The following is an 18,347-nucleotide window of genomic DNA, read 5'->3' as shown; positions in this document are numbered from 1 at the left end:
GACAAATAGTCCCAGATCTTTGACAACTGCTATACTGTTTGTGACAGTCTCTAAATACCAGTCAAAAGAAGTTATACGTATTGTAGATATATCTTTTGTAGAAAAACCCGGCTAAAGTCTTACTATCTTACTTATATAGTTTATTTTATATTCTATCTATTGTCTCTCCCGGGATATCACTTCAGTGGAGTAGTATAGCTATTTCTGAATATGCCCTCAGTCCGACAATATATAGTATACTGTGAATTATTATCTAGTAAGGCCAAGGCCTCCCGGAGCTGCCAAGAGAAATTTGATCTTGCTCCGTAGTTCAGCTATAGATGCTGCTGCTCCTCCTGTGATCCACTTTGGAGGGTCCTAAATAATACTATATAAACATACAACTACGTGAAAGAGAACACACCAAATGATATTTGTTTCTTAACCAAATACAAGCGACACGTCCATCAAAGGAGCAAGGCGCATCTGGGCAATGAAATACTAGTACTCCAGCTCTGAAGAAGTTGCTCACCTGGTATGCATCCGGAAAGTATATATATATCATCCCGGAAACGAAATTATGTCGCTCATGAAGCTAATTGCATTTCCTCCCCGAGGAGGAGATCTCGGAGAGACGCTATTGGATAATGCAGGAAATCAGGAGATATCAGTCGCATTTCTCCGAAAGGTTTCCTAGGGCTTGGAGTTCCGAAATTTTGCATGTCATATGACTGATGCCGAGTCTGAGCTTTGCCGACTGTAACACAGACGCGTAGACCTCTTGTTCAGTGTTTTTTTCTGACCTAGAAATGATATCATGGGACTATCAGACGAGGGGCCGCACAGATTTAATAATACTCTATTGTGACATACGTGGATTCCATTAGTACCAATATGGCCATTGCAATCGGTCGGTCTTGATAAACTTCTACACTATCATCAAGACACCAAACACCAAGACACGAAGATGAGCTCGACAAAAAGCGACGTTTCTCCTGACCTATATCATATTGTCTTATCGACCACTCATATCAGTAAAGACCCGAATAACATCATTGAAAAGGTCCGCATCCCGGGCACGTACACATCGCTGCGGGCAGCCAAGGCAGCCGCGCACAGCTGCCTTTTTGATGCCGGGTACGAGAGGGAATTCTTTACCCAGTACGAAACCAACAAAGATGTATTCGAAGATCGCAATCTCTCAGACCGACAGGGGCTCGTTGTTTTTGCAGTAGCCTCAGACGGTACCACGTTCCGGGTCCGCATTGACACGACGGCAAATAACATGCGATTGATCACGGATTATGAGGATGGTCGGATTCCCATCCCTCTCTATTATATCATACAAACCACGTTTATATATAATGGAGAAAAGGAAGTGAGCAAGGTGCGAGACCTGAATGTTCTAGGTGCCTATGTCGATTATCAGGAGGCGAGAAAATTAGCCGAGCGTATCTTACTCTCGGAGGAGGATGGCCTGAGCAAAGAAAGTTATGAGGCATATTATGAGGCATCGCCTGATGACACAGACTGTGGATATGGCGAGAACGTAGTTGTGCATGCGGTGAGCCAGTATGGTGAAAATTATTCAATCAGTGTGATCCAGACAAAAAGGCTGGAAAATGTCGCTTTGGCGGAAGCATCCATGCGAATTATGTGGAATCGTATTTGCTTCATTTTGGTTATCACGTTGAAGCTTTGCATGTCTTCTTTTCCTCATTGCTCTTCTCTTTTTCTCATTTTTCCGCCGACGTTTTATCCTATGTGATGCAGGCCTATGACGTCCAGTTGTCTATTTACTTATCTTACACTTTTTAACCCAAATGTACGGGATAGGATAAGTTGTCGAATCCTGAAGGAACTATACTAAATGGAAAGCTATATATATCCTCAACTGGACGTTCAATAAGTACAATAGAATCTCGCGAATGCCATGCACAACCGCTGTAGTACCCCAACTGCACTTAACTATAAAGGGGGAATAAAGGCCAATGTAGCAGTGATTCAATGAAAGTCGGGAATTACTGGTATAACCTCGCGGCAAGCCCGGAACTATATATACCGCTTGAAAGTACGTTACGGTGGCCGCAGGATGAGTCTTTCTGACATCCTCATATATCACCTATCATATATATTGAGTGTATGGTTGAGCACGGTGCTCAAACAGAACGAAATAGGAAATTGACACTGCAACGTATACACAGAGTAGTGTATACGTGTTTTTGGACATAATATCCACGTGTTCAAAAAGGTAAAGGCACGACAAGTATGCGCCCGAGGGCTTATGCCAAATTAGATTGATCAAATTAAACAGGTTTCTCAACAGCAGAACAATTAGTTATATTAATTTTTACAATCAAATTGCATCAAGGGAACTAGTACCTCCCTTGACCCTGCACTGGCTGTGACATGGGCTATCTTTCATGAGCTTCATCATGGATCAAATACGTCACAAGGTGTTTATGATAGAAGACCGATGTTCTCTCGTACTTTGTGCACGTTTTTCCTTTAGGAGTTCACAAATTACCTAAAAAAAGGCAATAAGGCTTTTTTCAGCTTCGTCACCACCGCATACAGAGACCCCAGGCACAGATGCGAGCGCTCCCATCAATCCAAGATACACATGCCGGTAAAGGTACCCCACAGAATTTGCAAAAACATAAACCCGAGGTGGGATCGGGTGTACCGTGACGTGCACGGGTTACACCAATATATCAAACACCTCCCAGAGTATATTTTTCTTTACCTTTGGTGGTGACCTTGGAAGGTCTAATAGCGTATAGACAGCCTGCTGAGCACTTCTCACACTGTACTCAATACTCAACGTAGTTTCGTCCGGAAGCTCAGTAAATTGACCAAGGCATGCAATGTTGGTAGTCGCATGAGGGACCACCTCTGGACGATCTTGGCTACTACGTGTCAAAAAGGGGGCGGTTCCCAGCGGCATCCCACAAGGGATAGTAATTGACTTAGCGAGTATGGGTTGTAATGGGAAGCCCAGGTGGGAAAGAACCTCGGTAAAAACCTCCATGCCAGAGCAAGCAAACATGGGTTTGTTCACGAAATTGCCCTCCCTCGCAGGGCTCAGTGCGTATCCACAAACGACATGTCTGTCAGCTGGCTGGGATGGAAACACCGGATGGTGTGGAACGCTGATCGTTATCAACCAATTACTGTCTGCCAGGGATAGTGTATCACTAGTCCCGGCTGGATCATAGGTGAGCTTGTCATATAGCCGCATGAAATCCGTCCCCCGTACAGTTGTGGTGAAGGTCTCAATCCCAGATTCAAGAGCTCGTGAAAGAAAGTTAACTGGGTTTCCAAATTTGGAGGACTTGCTAGAAAGCCCTTGCCATAATCTCCACTCACGCATCAAGAGATCCTCCCAGTTGGAGGACAAGAATGGTGGGGAGGCCACATTCGTACCATAAACCGCACCGGAGCGTGAAAAACCCAGGTCAACCAAGCAGATATCGTCAGAGTCCAGCGAAACGAGACATTCCTCTCCATCCTTCAACAATGCTATCTCAAAGACTGTTTCTGGGTCACTCTCAGGATAGAATCTGATATCTGATACCTCGATGTTGAAGCGAAAATCAACCTTTTTGTCCTTCAAATAAGCAATGATCGGGAGGACGATAGAGTGGAATAGGTTATATCTGGTCTTGATGGACCCACTGACATGTTTGAGGGACCGGATATCTTCCAAGTATTTGCGAAGATGTCTTTGAAACTCACTCAAACTATGCCATGGCTGGAATGCAAATCTGTCTATCAATTAGCGTATTTCAAAACAAACATTATGGGATGGGAGAGAAATACGTCGTAGACCAGTACAGCCAGAACCCTGTGTCAAAGAATGACTCATCGAAAGCTTCATTGATCTTTTTTGAAGCTAATGTTTTCTCACTTTCTAGGAGGAGCTTGACTAGCTCAAATCGATGCTTTAACCCAACTTGGTACCCTCCTGTGTACACAGTATCTGAAGCTGATGCTTTTAATTTTATCGCTCCCAGTGCCCTGTCGGCTTCTGGGTGTGACTGTTGCTGTCTACCGAACTCGCGAATGTCGTCCAGCCGTGACATGTCGGGATCGAGGATACTAGGCACGAGGCACAACAGGCTCTCGATGCAAGTACCATGGAAATGAGGGAGGCACTGGTATGGCAGAAAGTACCCGTTCTCTGCATCCCCAAGTGTAGCCATTTCTCCTTCAAAGCCCGGGTGAAGATCAAGAATATGGATATTTGGACCAAGAACCTTGCCTTCCCTTATCAAGTAAACAGCGGCAGCTAGGGAAGCCACCCCGTTGCCGACTAACCAGGCATGGATGTTCTGTGCATCTCGTTTGAATTCCCTTGGGTTGATATTCATTGAAATGACTTTTGTATATGTTTGCGATGTAATTGTAGACTTGCCATATGACTCTGGAATTCTCCCTTCTAGGGAATGATATCTATATAGGAATATTCCACGTGAAGATGAAAATTTATGATGTCACCGTATGTGGAGTGTAAGTTGATGTTTATTCCACGGGGGTTCGAGGCACTACGAAAGTCTACTTGCCCGCTGGCGGAAAAATTCGGAAAATACTTGTAGAAAACGTGTTACTTCCTTCGTATCGAGAGATTTGGAGCAGTGGCATACACCCCTGGATGTTCCTTGGCTAATTGGAGATGGTGCTGGTAACTGGTCTCAATTTGTGCGCCGTGTTAATCCCAACATCCGGGCGTACAGCTGACTTTCCAAACCGTGTGTTAAATTTTACGTAAGGCATATTTCACACGATCTAATGACATTATTAGAGAACCATAGGGAAAGTATTCTGGTTCTGGAAGGTCTTAGTCTGTTCAAAAGACCACAGGCTTTTGCCCTCTCGGTCGGATCTGAGTATCATGACTGCAATGCCATCGGCGCGACATATGATACGCGATACTATAGTCTACGCCTGCCTATAACGTTACTATACAATATTGCACTAGACTCAGCCGATATCGTATAGCTCAACATGACGTAAGTTAAAATTCTGGGTTCTCAGATTGAAGGTAATGTGATTGGATCTACATAGTAGATCCTGTCATATGACTGATAATGATACTTTCGAGTTCAGTTGCGGAACATGCGAACAAACACGAACTCCGGGCATTCCGAGGGGATATTTTTTATTTATTCAATCTTCACAATGGCTATAATTATTGCTTCGGCCGACAGAACCTGCAGCCGGGGGAAGCTACTGCAGCAAATCCTACAAGTTGCTCGTTTTTGATGACCGAGCTCTTGCTTCGTGTTAGTGAGCGAATGTCCCATATCACGCCACTTTTCTCGGCTTTGTCGATCAATGACCCTTGTTTGTACTTGCTATGACACACTTGAGCTTGAGTATACTGACTCTTCTCTGAGCGTGGCAACATACATTACTCAGACTAGGGCTTTCGCGGTCCAGAGCCGAGCAATGCAAAATAGGGAATGCAAGTCACCCTAAATTACCGCAAACCTCGAATAGAACAGGGTAGTTGGGGATTTAATGTATTGAAATTTGTTCATATTCAGAAGCGAAACTGACCTTGCTGACAGTCGTATTCAATGTTTTCAAATTCGAAAGTTAACTTTCCGATTCCCATCGGCGAAAAGTCTTCTCGGGATAATTCTTGGTGCGGGCCTCCTTCACATGTAGGACGCCCTTCTCTTGCCTTGAAGGATCAGATATCCAATGTGGATGATGACATACTAATAATGGTGCACAGATTGTTTATGCAGGAATATCGGAGCTTGTAACCGATGGTTCAGATGGCAAGGTTACACTTGCCATTCGCAATGCCACACAGCTGGTGGACTTCTTCGTATATAGGTTGGTAGTTCACGGTGGTCATGTACTTTCCTTTGCGACGAGCGAGTTTATATCCCATCTACGAAGCTATGGAAAGAAGAATAGGACGAAGATAGTCGCCGTGGCCGTGCCGCAAACCCTTGTCAACAAATGGCCATCACTATGCTCCCATCTCTGGAAAGACCTTGATGCCGTCCCTTTAGTGCTGGAGTGTAAAGACCGTATTAGGCAGAAAAATGAACCCGGTGAGCTCGCTACGTTTTTAGGCTGGGAGAGAAAGGAGCTCGATGAACAGGCAGATTCAATGGCGCGCAAATGTCTAGGGTAATGTTACAATGGAATGCGGTTGCTCAACAGAACCTTCATTCTAACATTGTATAGGTCATTTGGTATTGGACATGTACTTCACAACCATATCTGTGCTGATGGCATGGTTGAGGTTGACAGGGGTTTTCGTGTCCACGTTGGAGATCAACGAGATTATGAGGAGACCGTGCATCCGGACACATGGAATATTGTCCAAGGCTTTGCAAAAGATCTCATGGAGAGGAAAATTAAAATAGCAATTTTCAGTATGACATGTGAGGGGAAGCCTGATGTGCATACAAGGCACGCGTTTGTCAGATTCTCTCAGAAGCTTGGAGTAGACACGAAATGGTGAGTGCCTTAGCCTCGTTAGTGCCCTCATCAGATGAGATTGATTAGTCCGATACTGCAGGTATGTCCCGAAGCCACGGCCCAGTATTCTTCAAATTGTGAGGAAGATGGAAGATACCATGGAAGGTTTGACTGGACCGGACGAATACCTTGGGACAGATGACGAGTTACGGCTCCTGGAGTTCGCCTATGAAAATGCGAGACGATACTGGCTACGAGAAAATGGACCCCTGCGGCCTCGCCTAGAAGGTGGCGCAGACGTGGTGATAATTGATAGTGCACCCCTGTTGACGTTGGCACTCCTCGCGAAGCAATGCGACCCGGAAAGACCAGTTATTTTTGAAAATAGATTGCACGTTCAGCAACAGAGATTGCTTGAGGATTCGACAAGCCCACAGACTCGCGTGTGGGAATTCGTGAAAACAAGGCTAAAGCATGTTGATATTTTAGTCTCTCAACTACCTCGTGAACTGACACCGTCCATCATGCCGGATAGGAATGTCGGGTATATACCGGTTACAGTCGACCAGTACGACATTATCTTTCCCTCAAGGTGGTATTCCCTAACATTTATATAGATTTGACGGATTTAATAAAAACATTGCGGCCAACGACATCACATTTTACGGACGGGAGTTCAACTCCTTATGCAGGGTATTGGGATCCCCTACCACATCGTATCCTGATGGTAAGGCCACTTCTCCCATGTCGTGAGGGTCGATCCTAGGTAAACAATGTGCTGACGGCTATAGAGGAATATATCCTCCATCTCTCACAATTAAGACCAGGAGACGGGACAATCCCTCTGCTCGATGCGTATGCGAACTTCTGCGAAGGATATATCGCAACGAAACATGGTGCAGCATCCCCACCTAAGCTGTTGATTTGTCACCACGGCCCATCTAAAAGCCCGGAAAACTCGCTTACATACGACCGCTTGCTGGCACATATCAACACTAATATGCAGGACCTTGCAGATCGGGTCTGTATTGTGCAGGTCGGTCCTCAGGATCAGATGTGGAACACACTCCTGACGGAGGCCCGTGTTCTCGTTCAGCTCTCGATGGTCCATGGAATACCAGAGGTCCTTCTATGGGCTCTCCAGAAGGGGAAGGCTGTAATCACTACCAGAGAAGCAAGATTCTTTTCATTCTTATACAACATGCCAAATGTTTTCCTAGTTGATAGTGGGGATGTTAACACCGTCTCGCCACATTTATTCCATCTTTTCACTGACAAAGACCTCTACGCACGAGCTGTTTCAAACGCCCAGCAAAGGCTACCAGATAGCCTGACTACAGTTGGCAATGCAGCTGCTTGGATGTTTCTGGCCTCGAAAGTGTCGCGTCTGGGTACCTTTGAACCAAATGGCGAAGATATAGATAGGTTAGCACTCCAGGAGGCAGGACCGTATACTTGAAACGTTCTGTGAATATTGGTTTGTCACTTGATATTGTGCTCTTCGGTAACTGCCAAATGCAACTATAATAATGCGATCGGGAATTGGCGTTAGGAATATGCACTGGAGACTCAATTCTAGCAGTTCCGGCGGTTAAGCCAGCATTGCATATTGAAATTGATTTATGAAAAGTCCACTTCAGGAGGGTAATTATGACGGTGTCATCCAGGTTTAAGAAAGACGAATACGCGTTGGTGTCCATGAATCGAGGGAACCAAACATGACCTTAAGTAAACAATAGACGCTAAAGTCATTAGACTTTCCCGTTAAGAAGACCAAATCAGAGGCTATGACTGAACCAAAAGCCGAATCCTACCTATCCTATGATGTGGGAGAGAAGTCCGCCATGGTACAGAACCCTCCGGAAAACGAAGCGCGAACACGATTGGCATTGAATCCTTCGTGGCGATACCTCGACAGTGTGGGACATGAGCTAAGTCAGGCAATATCAACGTCTGACTGGTATGGATCCTTTGGCTATCTGCTGTCCTTGTACATTAAAAAAGAGGCAGGTGAGCGATACCTAAAATAGCAACGCCGCGATATGGAGCTTTCGGTACCCTTCGGTTAAGAACCACTTAATATTTCTCTGGATACAAGTATCATAAATACCAATCAGACATTCCGGAAACAGTAACTAAAGTGGCATGATACCTAGCTGGAATAAATTGTAATTTAAATTTTTAAAATGGTACTGGTCGCCTATAGTCATGTCTCGACTCCGTATGATGCACCTTCCATTGAACACACAGTCGTTTCACTGCGAACCTTATTGAGACGCAGGAAGTCTAATGACCTGATTCAGAATATCTCCTGATATCCCTTTCTCGTGCCTAGAACTTTAACCATGTATACCATTGCATAATCCGTGGTTCTACGAACCCGAGCTGCTTGCGGCAGCAAGGATTAAAAAACCGGAGTAATATTTCGACAAGTGATCCAACTTTAGGGAAGGTAACATAATATCGACTCATTGCAGATCTAGTAAAGATGAATGACACGAGTGTATATACAAAGTTTGTTCGAAACTTCGAGCAACTGAAGCGCGATGATGGACCCCTGGTTGGTGGCAAGAATTCCTCCCTGGGTGAAATGATCACTGCCCTGGGAGGAAAGGGCATTTCAGTACCACCTGGTTTTGCGACGACGTCGAACACCTACTGGCAGTATTTGGACGCCAATGACATTCGGAAGAAAATAACGGGCTTGATTGAGAACTGGAAATTGAGAAAGACAACTCTTCCTGAAACTGGTCATGCGGTGCGTGCGCTGTTCCTTCACGGGAACTGGCCTGCCGATGCAGAAGCCGCCATTAGGGATGCCTATCGTCAGCTTTGTGTCAAGGCTGGAGTTGCTGACCTCAGTGTCGCGGTCCGATCCAGTGCAACTGCAGAAGATTTACCAGACGCCAGCTTTGCCGGACAGCAAGAGTCGTTTTTGAACATCTCCGGCGAAGAGGCTCTCTTGCATGCCTGTCGATGCTGTTATGCGTCGCTCTTCACTGACCGGGCTATCAGCTATCGCCAGGCCAAGGGATTCGATCATATGAGCGTGGCCCTGTCCATAGGTGTGCAGCGAATGGTTCGATCCGATGCAAGTGGCTCCGGCGTCATGTTTTCGATTGACACCGAAACTGGTTTCGACAAGGTAGTTTTAATCAATGCCGCATGGGGGCTTGGAGAAAACGTTGTGCAAGGGACCGTGAATCCAGACGAATATCAAGTCTTCAAACCACTCCTGGCTGATACGAGCCTGGTCCCAATCATAGAAAAAAGGCGTGGTGACAAGGCACTGAAAATGATCCTTGGCGGTACAGAGACGCCGACCCGTAATGTGCCCACCTCGAAAGCTGAGCAAGCAGCATTCGTGCTAAATGACGGGGAAATTCTCCAACTGGGGCGTTGGGCCTGCACTATTGAAACCCATTATGGCTGCGCGATGGATATGGAATGGGCTAAAGATGGTATTACGGGCGAGCTCTTCATCGTTCAGGCTCGGCCAGAAACAGTCCATTCGCGCAGCCATGCAGCTATTTTCAAAACGTATACCGTTGGCAAAAAGGGACGTCTATTGACCACTGGCCTTTCTGTTGGTGGCGCGGCAGTGTCAGGCCGTGTCTGCCTCATTGAATCGGCACAGGACATTAGCAAATTCGTCGATGGCTCCATACTAGTGACCGAAACCACCGACCCGGACTGGGTGCCCATCATGAAACGGGCCGTAGCCATTATCACAGACCACGGCGGACGAACCTCGCATGCGGCTATCATCAGCCGTGAACTGGGTCTTCCAGCAATTGTTGGTACGGGCAACGCTACATACATCCTCCACACCGACCAGGATGTCACCGTCTCGTGCGCAGAGGGCGACAACGGCTTTGTGTACGAGGGGAGTTCGGAGATCACTACCCAATCTGTGGATTTGACTGAGTTCCCCAAAACTCGGACGAACGTCATGCTCAATCTCGCCAACCCAGCAGCAGCTTTCCGCTGGTGGAGACTCCCCGCAGATGGCATTGGACTCGCCCGTATGGAGTTTGTTGTCACCAACGCAATTCAGGTCCATCCTATGGCGCTGGTTCACTTTGATCGATTGACAGATGTGAAGGCCAAGGAGGATATTCTCCGCTTGACAACTGGGTATGACAATAAGCCGGAATATTTTGTTGACAAGCTGTCCCACGGGTTTGCAGCCTTGTGTGCTGCCGTCTACCCTAAGCCTGCTATTATCCGTATGAGCGATTTCAAGACGAATGAATATGCCCGTCTTGTGGGTGGCCGTGAGTTTGAGCCGGATGAGGAAAATCCGATGTTAGGCTTCCGTGGCGCCTCCAGATATTACTCCGCCCACTACAAGGAGGGATTCGCTTTAGAATGTCGTGCAATTAAGCGTCTACGAGAGAAAATGGGCTTCACAAATGCCATTGTCATGATCCCATTTTGTCGAACCGTAGGAGAAGCGAAGAAAGTGTTGGATGCTATGGCTGAGAATGGGCTCAGGCGGGGGGAGAATGGACTGCAGGTCTATGTTATGTGTGAAATCCCATCCAATGTCATTCTCGCAGCCGACTTTACGGAACACTTCGACGGCTTTTCTATCGGATCCAACGATTTGACTCAGCTCACCCTCGGCGTCGATCGCGATTCCGGCGAACTGGCGGACCTTTTCGATGAGCAGGACAAGGCAGTCAAGTGGATGCTGCAGCAGGTTATCCAGGTGGCAAAGCAAAAAGGTTGCAAAATCGGCATTTGCGGCCAAGCCCCAAGTAACCACCCCGAGTTTGCTCGGTTCCTGGTTCAGTTAAAGATCGATTCAATCTCTGTTAGCCCAGACAGCTTCTTCGCGGTGAAAAGACATGTCGTTGCGGGCGAAAATGCATGACCAGGGGTTTGCACTGTCAAATATCAAAATCGGTTGCTCAAAGAAAAGTTACTTACGCCTCCTTTTTTGCCGCTGTCTCTGTCTTTATTTCTAATTGTAGTAATGAAACATCTACTTATCATTTTGGTCCTAATACCTGGTCTCATCAAGTAAACAGGCAAGTCCAGCCGTTTCAAGGAAGTAGATGGGAGCCAGCCCTATCGTTGCAAACGGTATTGAAACTAAAGTCAGGCGGATTTCACTAATACTGGTACTAGTACTCCCTCATTAGGCCTCCTGTCCTAGAGGCACGATTGCGAAGACATCTCTCGACCACCCCCGACACAAGGCGCAGATTGCTAACTACATGCATGGTGGAGCTCAAATCACTGAGACTCATCCGACTTCAACCTTTCCATCGTGCGCTTCAATTCCTGCGCTGTCTCATTAAGGTCCTCCCATTCTTCACGATCCAACTGCATATCAATCGCCTTCATGACCCCTCCCCTACCCAGCACGACAGGAAGGCTAATGCAGCACTTGTACTCAGACAGAAAGTGGCTGAGGCAGCAGACATCCCGCTTATCAAAGAGAATAGAAGAGCAAATACTACAAACTACTGAGCCAATTCCGAACGGTGTTCCACCTTTGGCCCGAATAATGGTTTGGGATTTCGCTTTGCATTCATTCGCAACATCAGTGAGCGTGTCTGTGTTTTGAGGGAACCATCGTGCGATGGGAACACCTCCAATAGTCACACCGGACCATGCAACTACCTCTGAAGGTCCGTGTACACCCACGACCTGGGCATCGATAGAACTAGTTGCAACCTACAAATCAGTTCGTAAGCACTGGGACGACCTAGCAAGGCAAGCATTGATATCTCACGCACCCCAGCCCTCTCTGCCAAGAGTCCGCGAATTCGGACCGAATCAAGATATGTACCGGACCCCAGAACCTGGGACTTTGGCAGCCCGGAAAGCTCTTGCGCGAGGGATGTGAGCAAGTCGACAGGGTTAGCCACAATTAGTAGAATTGTATCAGAGCGAAAGGGCCTCGCCTCATCGACTATGCCTCGGATGATTGCGATTTTGTGGTACAAATGCTGCACAGTGGTTTCACCTATCAATGACGTAAGGCTTTGCTGGGTAGCAGAAGTGGAAATCGTAGGAGGTTAGGAAGACTTATCAACTTACCTCTGGAATGTTTTGATCCAGCAGTAATGACCACGATATCGCATTGGCCGACTTCTTGGTATGTGGCCGCCCGCACACGTATACCGCTGTTGTTACCATAGGCCACATCCGCAAGGTCTCTGACTTGAGCATCTCTCAGCTCGGCCTTTATATCAACAAGGAGCAGCTCATTCGCGACATGGCCGAGGATGAGAGCATATGCTGCAGCAGAACCGACCTGGCCAACACCCACAATGGCCACGCGTGTATTTGGGTTACTGGTTTCAGGCGGCATTATCAGCTAGTAATTCGATATACAGCCTCACAGAAACCGACAATGAAAAGGTTGGGCGCCTTGTGTTTGGTAGTTGGCAGGGCGGTGGCATATATCCAAACCTCGTATTCGTGACAGGTGCCACATGGAACGGTTGGAAACGGATCCATAGCTTGGCAACACAATCTTCACTCACATCATGCCATGTACGACTTAGTTTCTGGGTGTCTGGAACCTTAGTAGAACATGGAATGAATGATGCCGCCGTTCCAAGGGCCAGAACGTGACAGGCAAGTCACTAAACATGATATGCTCCATGAATCTCTACCCCTATTGGCCTGTAAATGATGTAATCCCGTATTTTCTTCCAGGCCATGCATATTAGCCTAATAATGTACACATGGAAGCCAGTATGGCATCCCATGGGTCCAGCTCAGGTGATCCATTTGATAGTCAGCCCATCGGCCCTCGTCTGCCAATACAAGGGATTTCAGACATAGCAAGGATATCCATCACATAAACCGAATATTCAACTGCGTGGCTCGTATGATAATGTCGGAATATGCTATCTCCGAGCATGTAGTTTCCCAAAAGCATCACTAGGCACTAAAACCTTGTGAAACCTTTTAATGGTCATACTTAATAATGATTATTACTCTTCTTTCCACTTAGGCCATCCCGCTTGAAAGCTACTAATCCACTGTTCTATGCCCGCCTAACCTCTGTGACCCAACAATTCGCGAGCATAGTAGATTCCTTATAGGGTGTCACGGTTTTCTATAGTTGGGTGTTGAATTTGCTATTATCCTCAATACCTTCAATCATGGCATCAGACATTCGTGTTTCCGCGATGAAAACCCCTATAGATATTGCAGAATACCTGTTTACTCGGCTATATCAACTTGGGGTGCGAACAGTACAAGGCGTCCCTGGTAATCCTTCGTCTTCCTTTTGTTCTCCTTTTGCCCGCCCGTACTATGCTTACAAATTTAAAAGGAGATTATAACCTAGCTGCATTGGATTATATCCCAAAAGTCGGGCTCAAGTGGGTTGGGAACTGTAATGAATTGAATGCCGGTATAGCTTCCTCCTGTGAAGTGCTTCACGCCACAGACGCAAGATTCACTGATATTTGGGTAGGGTACTCTGCCGACGCGTACGCTCGGATCAAAGGAATTTCAGCAATTGTTACAACATTTGGGGTCGGTGAACTCTCGGCCTTGAATGCGATTGCCGGGGCATATTCAGAGCATGTTCCGGTGGTGCATATCGTTGGCCAACCCAGCACTGCGTCGCAGAGGGATGGCATGTTACTTCACCATACCTTGGGAAACAGTGACTATAATGTGTTCGCAAACATCAGCGCCAATCTCGCTATCACAGTGGCAAAGATCACGGATCCTCATGATGCACCAACATTGATTGATCATGCATTGCGGGAGTGCTGGATGCAATGTCAACCGGTATACATTGCTTTACCCACAGATATGGTAGAGCAGAAGGTTGAAGGAGAACGCCTTCAAACTCCAATCGACCTTGATGAGCCTGTAAATGAAGCAGAAAAAGAGGAATACGTGGTAGATGTGGTGTTGAGATATCTTCGTGTCGCTAAAAATCCGGTTATTCTGGTTGATGCTGGGGCAATCCGTCACGGTGTGCTTAGAGTCATTCATGAATTGATCCAGAAAACTGGCTTCCCGACCTTCGTCACACCCATGGGGAAAGGTGCAGTGGATGAGACCCTACCTAACTTTGGAGGTGTATATGCGGGGACAGGTTCCAATGAGGGCGTCGCCACGAGGGTGGAGTCTGCTGACTTGATCCTCAGCATCGGGCCTTTGAAATCAGACTTCAATACAACGGGATTCTCATACCGTACCAGTCAGCTAAACACCATCGACTTTTACAGCGACCATGTTCAGGTTCGGTATTCACTGTATCCGAAGGTGAGGATGCGAGGCATTCTTCAAAAAGTCATGGCCAGGATGGGCTACCTATATGTCCGACCTGAAGCCACATCTTTCAGAGGCACAATGCACAGTAGCACCCTTGAGGTATCAAATGGGCCCATCACGCACTCATGGTTATGGCCAGCAGTCGGTAACTGGCTGCAGGAGGGCGATATTGTCATTACTGAGACAGGTACTGCAAACTTTGGAATATGGGAAACGAGATTTCCCAAGGGTGTTACTGCGATCAGTCAGGTCCTCTGGGGTAGCATCGGATATTCTGTAGGTGCATGCCTTGGAGCTTCATTGGCTGTCCGAGAGGCTGAGAAGCGGAGAGTAATACTCTTTGTTGGAGATGGCAGCTTCCAAATGACGGCACAAGAAGTGAGTACAATGATACGCCAGGAATTGAATCCTATCATGTCAGACCCCATCCCTAAGGTTGAATAAGCTTACGTTGGTCTGCTAATGGCATGTAGATTTGTAATCTGCAACAGTGGATACACTATCGAACGCTATATCCACGGCTGGGATGAAGAATATAACGATATTCATCCATGGAAGCATGGTGCTTTGGTTGAGGCATTTGGGGCCCAATGTCAACATTCTTACAGTACCTACCAAGCTTCAACCAGGGATGAGCTTACATCATTACTTAACAATACCCGCTTCTCCTCTGCTCCTCATTTTCAGGTACGCGTTCTAGTACTCGATGTAGATCCGTGCCACTTAACCAACTGATTCCTCCCAGCTTGTGGAATTATACATGCCTAAAGATGATGCACCTGCGGCTCTCCAGCTTACTGCCGCAGCGGCAGCGGCGAGAAACTCACCGACATAATAAACGATGCTTGCGACGAGATAGCTGTGACTGTTCCCTGTCTACGCCTCTGCAAGAGGATGCATAATGAACTAATCTGTAGCCGGAAGGGTCTTTTGAAATGTTTATTTTGAATAAGTATGTAGTGTGGTGAAGTTTTATGGGTACTTAACACAGAGAATTTGTCGATATAGTAATAGGTCTCTAATATTGTGTATGTGTTGTGTTAGGTGTCGAATGACTTTGGGTTTCTATATATTTTTGTTCCGTAGAATCCACGATTTGACCCACTATATTTGTTTTCGGCTGGTAAAAGATTCTATGCAATGCTACTCGAGCAAGAACATTACGATAGACTTCAGTCTGTCCATCCTACCGTATCATGTCAGAACACTCATGGTTGACTGTAAGATACTAATTAAAAACGTTTTAGTTCATATCTTATGAAGTGAACCAACGGCATTTCTTTAATATAAATCGGTATAGAACACAATCAAGTAGCTTAATTGTTGATACCTGTGACTGGGATAAGCTCCCGAGGACCTTTGACATACGAGCAAAGAATAATTCGTACCATGCATTACTCGCCAATAGGTACCAAAGGCGAGATAGTAAATACATGGCACGAGGCGTTTGTGGCGAGCTGAGCGTGGGTCGAAGCGGGTTTTGCGAGGAGCCTGATCATTTATTTATTTATTTAATCAAGTTTAACGTCCATATGGAGCCAGTTGGCTATGACAGACACATGCGTCTGGGCAGTGGTCTAGACCACTGCCCCTAATTTATCTCTAGGAGCTCTATAAGCTCCTACTATCCTTTGTATATTTGTTCTGGTCCTTTTCCTCGCCCGATCCGCCTATCTGCGTCAGAGTATTTGGGTTGTGCCCTCCTCGGTATTTATTGCCAGTTGGGTAACTTCTAGATATGTCTAGGCTATCCCTCCCACTATCCTTCTCCTCTACTCTCTGCTTTCTCTACTAACCCAAGATCTCTTAGGTTATCTCTAGAGATCCTATCTATCTCCCTGGCTGCCTCTCCTGGGAAGCACCCAGCCTTTGTTGTTGCAAGGAACGCTATTATGGCCTTTATAGCTCTCTGATTCTTAAAGAGGTGGCTTTCTGGAGCTATCTTTTCTTGTCCAGGTAGTTGTACTCCTGCCTTTGTTAGGGCCCTATACAGGGTCTGTTGTTGGTGGCGCCATTGCCTGTATTCGACTAGTAGATGATCTGCTGTTTTCTGAGGAGCTTGGCAGTTCTGATATCTAGGGGAGTCCTGAGCTCCTATCCGATTAAGATAGGTTGGTACTGCTGTATGCCCAATTTTCAGCTGGTAATATCGATGTGTAAGCTGTTTGGGGGCTGCTTCTGCTATTGGATCTAGTTTCCAACTCTTCTGGGGCTGATATCGCTGCCGAGCTCTGTTAGATCGTCTCTCTAGGATCTGTATAAGCTATTTTTGTCTTTGGGTCTGGTTTGTCTCTGTACATGTTCTGTGTAGGTAGGCTAGACTCAGGCTTCTGTCTGTATCTCTTGAAGGGGGCTTTTTGGCAGCTAGTTTAGCTGTTTGATCAGTCTTCTTATTTCCTAGTATACTCTGATGACCTGGGACCTATTGAATAGTAATCAGACACCTTTGATTTATTAGTTCTTGGGCTATATCTTGTATCTGAATTGCCAAACTCTGTCCTGCGCCAGCTCTGTTATCTTGTAGCTTAGCTATCGCTGCCTGGGAATCTAATAGAACTCTGATAGGGTTCTTATAGTCCAGCTGCTCAGCTATCTCAAGCGTCTTGTATACCCCTGCTAGTTCTGTGTCAAAGACCTCCTTCCCCTGTCCCAGAGATATCTGCTTGGTTGTCCAGGTGCCTGAGGGCTGTTGCTATGTAATATCTGCCCCTGTTTGTCCATTGTCTAGGCGTGTCTATCTGACTATATAGTTAGACTTTTATATAGGGTATTTGTTTGCTGAATAGCCTCTGGCTCTGTAGGTACTAGTATAGTGCCCGGAAATACTTTTGGAAAGGTCTCTACTGTTTTCTTAAACTCTGCCGACGGATCTATCTTCAGTATTTCTATTAATTTAGTAGCTAGATACTGTCCTAGGCTCAATAGGCCTCGTGTCTTAGGGCCTTCAGCCTATATTTGATTGTCTGAGGGCTGTTCCCCGGGCTGCGCATAGCAGTCTCCCTTGCGGAAGCTAATAGGCAGTATAGCCTGTGTTGGGTGTCTCTCAGGCAGTCCTAGTAGTCTTAGGCCATATTGTCTCTGGCGTTTGTCTAGTAGCACTGCTGCTGGAGATAGGGCTGCTTCTTTGATAAGTGGTCCAATAGGTGTAGTTCTCAGTATGCCTGTAATAGCTTGTGTCTGTCGATTAATCAGCTGCTGAATGCCCTTCAGTCTATTATTTTGACCCTGCTACTAAAGCTCTGCTCTATATAGTGCAACTGCCTGTACTGCAGCTATTTGAATATGTTGAACTAGGCCTGGTGATAGCTCTCGGTCTCGGTATAGACTTTGTACCTGTGCCTCCGCCCTGCGGGCCTTGCGTAGACAGGTATGGTAGTGTGTTTTAAGGGTCAAACCCCTATCTAGTTATATTCCTAGCCACTGTGTGGTCTCAGAGTTGAAGGCAACTCTGTATCCTTCTATCTGGATCTTTGCTTGCTGTATCTGATCTTTAAGCAATCTGTTTCTTTTTCTTGTAAAAAGAACTGCTTCGGTCTTTTCAGTATCGAACTGAACTGCTTGTTTTCTGTCCTGCTCTATAACAGTTTTAGCTGTCTGTTCTAGGTCCTGGCAGGCTCTTTGTACCGAGCTAGCTGATATTAATAGGGCTATATTATCTGTAA

At 46.4% G+C, this 18,347-nt stretch overlaps 6 protein-coding genes across 6 annotated transcripts; 4 read left to right on the top strand and 2 right to left on the bottom strand.

Annotated features, from left to right (window-relative positions):
- The first annotated feature begins 799 nt into the window (after positions 1–799).
- On the top strand, positions 800–1,920 carry BDV27DRAFT_120219 (uncharacterized protein). The gene has a single exon (XM_032065053.1). The coding sequence runs from the start codon at positions 947–949 to the stop codon at positions 1,745–1,747; it is 801 nt and encodes a 266-aa protein (XP_031932883.1). The 5' UTR covers positions 800–946; the 3' UTR covers positions 1,748–1,920.
- A 374-nt stretch (positions 1,921–2,294) lies between these two features.
- BDV27DRAFT_120217 (oleate hydratase) lies at positions 2,295–4,417 on the bottom strand. Its single transcript, XM_032065052.1, has 2 exons — positions 3,802–4,417; positions 2,295–3,746 (listed from the first exon to the last, which is right to left on the bottom strand). The coding sequence occupies exons 1-2, from the start codon at positions 4,350–4,352 to the stop codon at positions 2,681–2,683; spliced, it is 1,617 nt and encodes a 538-aa protein (XP_031932882.1). The 5' UTR covers positions 4,353–4,417; the 3' UTR covers positions 2,295–2,680.
- Positions 4,418–5,184: 767 nt separating this feature from the next.
- Positions 5,185–8,365, top strand: BDV27DRAFT_120216 (putative heat shock trehalose synthase). The gene is made up of 7 exons (XM_032065051.1): positions 5,185–5,648; positions 5,723–6,129; positions 6,187–6,462; positions 6,524–6,991; positions 7,041–7,150; positions 7,215–8,165; positions 8,238–8,365. Exons 1-6 carry the CDS (start codon positions 5,562–5,564, stop codon positions 7,880–7,882), a joined length of 2,016 nt encoding a protein of 671 aa, XP_031932881.1. The 5' UTR covers positions 5,185–5,561; the 3' UTR covers positions 7,883–8,165; positions 8,238–8,365.
- Positions 8,366–9,808: 1,443 nt separating this feature from the next.
- Positions 9,809–11,383, top strand: BDV27DRAFT_120211 (Pyruvate/Phosphoenolpyruvate kinase-like domain-containing protein). The gene has a single exon (XM_032065050.1). It carries the CDS (start codon positions 9,860–9,862, stop codon positions 11,300–11,302), a length of 1,443 nt encoding a protein of 480 aa, XP_031932880.1. The 5' UTR covers positions 9,809–9,859; the 3' UTR covers positions 11,303–11,383.
- Positions 11,384–11,433: 50 nt separating this feature from the next.
- Positions 11,434–12,800, bottom strand: BDV27DRAFT_120210 (lactate/malate dehydrogenase family protein). The gene is made up of 3 exons (XM_032065049.1): positions 12,478–12,800; positions 12,174–12,403; positions 11,434–12,111 (listed from the first exon to the last, which is right to left on the bottom strand). The coding sequence occupies exons 1-3, from the start codon at positions 12,749–12,751 to the stop codon at positions 11,668–11,670; spliced, it is 948 nt and encodes a 315-aa protein (XP_031932879.1). The 5' UTR covers positions 12,752–12,800; the 3' UTR covers positions 11,434–11,667.
- Positions 12,801–13,274: 474 nt separating this feature from the next.
- BDV27DRAFT_120209 (alpha-keto acid decarboxylase family protein) lies at positions 13,275–15,755 on the top strand. The gene is made up of 5 exons (XM_032065048.1): positions 13,275–13,662; positions 13,727–13,807; positions 13,871–15,101; positions 15,159–15,372; positions 15,431–15,755. The coding sequence occupies exons 1-5, from the start codon at positions 13,554–13,556 to the stop codon at positions 15,518–15,520; spliced, it is 1,725 nt and encodes a 574-aa protein (XP_031932878.1). The 5' UTR covers positions 13,275–13,553; the 3' UTR covers positions 15,521–15,755.
- Positions 15,756–18,347: the final 2,592 nt, after the last annotated feature.

This window comes from Aspergillus caelatus (genome assembly GCF_009193585.1).
Source record: "Aspergillus caelatus strain CBS 763.97 unplaced genomic scaffold BDV27scaffold_8, whole genome shotgun sequence".
Taxonomy (NCBI): Eukaryota; Fungi; Ascomycota; class Eurotiomycetes; order Eurotiales; family Aspergillaceae; genus Aspergillus; species Aspergillus caelatus.
The sequence above is the reverse complement of the archived record's forward strand: the minus strand, read 5'-3'. Positions and strand labels throughout refer to the sequence as shown.